Raw genomic sequence first — 2,530 nt, 5'->3', positions numbered from 1 at the left:
TTCCCAAAATAAAGAAACTACTGCCTTCAGTCTCAGACAAACATAACATTATTCATTTGACAATTAACAGGACATCACTACCTCCTACTCGAGAAAAGCTAAGTAGAAACAAAAGACATATCGTGTTTTTTATAAGGCAAAGAGTTTATTTACCTCTGGCATGGAAATGCTCTGGCCACCAAGTGAAGGATTCTCGCTGCACAGATTGAGCAAAGGCGGAATACTGTAAATCAAGCTCCCTCGCGTTTTGTGCTGTTTGTGCCAATAAACTGTTGGGATCTGAGTGTGGATATCCCTGCTGATTCAAAACACACAAAACAAGTACCAATGTTAGCAAATCCCATTTGAGAATTTCATGGGCATTACTAGCCGCGCATCACTTACAATATGAACAGTCAGAATGCAAGATTCAGAAAGCAAAACGAGATTCGCTTAAAAGCTATAATAAATAATGCACATGTAGCTTACCATCAACATTTGATAACGAAGCAAGATTCTGCATCTGATTCTGAGCATTAGTCTGTGACGCATCATATGCAGTATTCAGTTGCTGCTGCTTAGCATACTCTGGTTCGGAGTGTGCATATGTGTACTGGTTCTCTTGAACAGTCTCAGGGTTTTCTTGCTTCAGAACCTCTCGCCTAGATTCCAAAGAATCGTCATAATTTCCAGCTGCAGGTGCGTGGCCCATACTTCCGTCAACTGTATTGCTTCCAAGACGTTCATCTCCATAGAATTCAGCATTTCTGCAAAATAAGCATTGATCAGTTAGTAAGTATGATATATAATCAAAACCCATATGGAAAACGAAATCATTGGTAATGGGAATACCTAGCATCTGAATGTTCCTTATGTGGAGCTTCATCAGGAGTCTCTTCTGCATTGTTGCTCAAAGGCCTTGATCCAAAACCTCCAAAACTCAATTGCGAGCACTCTTCTGTATGTATTAGCAAATGTTTGGGAATAACAACAGCAGGTCTATCCTCTTCATGCGAGGCTTCTTGATCATGTCTTTCTACGGTTAGTTCTTGAAAGTCTGCTGAACCAGATGAAACCTCATCTTCATCTGAAAAGTAATAATGAGAGGGAATAAGGTACAATCAAGAACACCAAAAAATCCGAGAGCATCGATGGAAAAAATCAAACAAACACACACCAAACTTTGCATCAAAGATAAGCAATTAGGAAACATATGTACAGATTAAAGATATTACCTTTGTGGTGCTCCACAGGATGGCTCTGCGTCTCATAAGTGTACTGATTATCATTAGATTCAGAAGAAACTACTGAGTCCTCTTCTTGGACATTTCCAACCAAGCCAGGATGCACATGATCGACTCCAAGATCTTCAGAAGGGCCACTTTCTGCTATATGAATATTTTCTAACCGGTCCCTCAGATGTTGATCTACTCTCTCAGATTGCAAATCAGCTGTACCACCGCATACCTCTGACTCTGCTGGTGGTGCTACTGACACAGAAGCTGTGATAGGAGGCAGTGGCTTCTCAATCGAGGGCCATTCATCTTTAACAGGGACTTGATGATTTGCATTAGCTTCATGCTCGTGATCAATCTCAGAACGCACATTGACATTTCGTTGTCTTGTTCTGTGGTCTACCCCTCTTAACAATGTCAGCCATAGACATCTGGCCTGGAGCTCCAAACCATGGACTTTGATGTCCAGAAGCAGGCTGTGATGATGATATTCCCTCGCTCGAAGCAGCAGGCGGCAATTTATTTTCCGTGACAACAGAATCACTACGCAGCTAAATGAGATTCTACCAGTAGAATCATTCTCTCTTTTTTTTTGTACATGTTCCCTGGAAGTTCACAGAATCTGAACAACAAACGCACTCGTCGTTGTTATCGATGTACAATCTCGATCTCCTCGATTGGCTCTCTGACGTCCTCGCTGAGGCTGAGATCGTTGACGGGGAAGACGTCGAGGAGAGTCGAGATCTCTTGGTTGAGATCGTGGATTGAGTTTGGAGGATTAGCCAGAGCGCAGTAGTCGAGGAGGATCTGTAGAGGAGGAGGTAGAGCTCCTTGAGGCACAGCAACGCAGTCGAGGATGATGAGGAAGGGGTCGAGCCCCAGCCCGATTCCGTTAGGGATTCGAATAACACGAGGAAGATCTCGATCTTGCGAATCAGGGAACGAGCGTTTCTTCCTTGAAAGGAGAATCGTGTGGTGCCGAAGGAAGAGACGATCTCTGTGGACATTGCGGCTATGGTTTGAACGAGCGGGAGGCCGGTGAGGTCAACGGGGGATAGAAAGGCTTCTAGCGACGGCGAGAGATGAGAATATCGCTGCCGTAGCCATAGATTCCGGCGGCGGTTTTCGGGTTGATTCCGTCTCTCAGATCAAAGATTTGTGTGTATATACGAAGAAGAAGAAGAAGAAGAAGAATCTAACTGACAACTATAGATTCGAAGAGAGAAAGAATAAGGGGGTGTTATTGGATGGGGAAATTTAATAGAGTTTGATGGACTCTAAATCTGAAATGAAATCCGGTGTTATTGGATCGAGAA

The 2,530-nt window shown here is 43.4% G+C and overlaps 1 protein-coding gene across 1 annotated transcript; it reads right to left on the bottom strand.

The window, feature by feature from the left end:
- Positions 1-158: 158 nt before the first annotated feature.
- On the bottom strand, positions 159-2,221 carry LOC106330855. The gene is made up of 5 exons (XM_013769259.1): positions 1,875-2,221; positions 1,215-1,819; positions 832-1,066; positions 469-746; positions 159-295 (listed from the first exon to the last, which is right to left on the bottom strand). Exons 1-5 carry the CDS (start codon positions 2,219-2,221, stop codon positions 231-233), a joined length of 1,530 nt encoding a protein of 509 aa, XP_013624713.1. The 3' UTR covers positions 159-230.
- Between the last annotated feature and the right edge of the window lie 309 nt (positions 2,222-2,530).

The sequence above is a fragment of the Brassica oleracea genome, chromosome C3 (assembly GCF_000695525.1).
Source record: "Brassica oleracea var. oleracea cultivar TO1000 chromosome C3, BOL, whole genome shotgun sequence".
Classification (NCBI taxonomy): domain Eukaryota; kingdom Viridiplantae; phylum Streptophyta; class Magnoliopsida; order Brassicales; family Brassicaceae; genus Brassica; species Brassica oleracea.
The sequence above is the reverse complement of the archived record's forward strand: the minus strand, read 5'-3'. Positions and strand labels throughout refer to the sequence as shown.

Coding starts and splice junctions, on each gene's coding strand:
- LOC106330855 (XM_013769259.1), bottom strand. CDS start 2,221: ATGTCCACAGAGATCGTCTCTTCCTTCGGCACCACACGATTCTCCTTT. Junction 1,820..1,874: donor CAATCGAGGAGATCGAGATT/GTACATCGATAA, acceptor GTGAACTTCCAG/GGAACATGTACAAAAAAAAA. Junction 296..468: donor TTCGTTATCAAATGTTGATG/GTAAGCTACATG, acceptor TTGAATCAGCAG/GGATATCCACACTCAGATCC.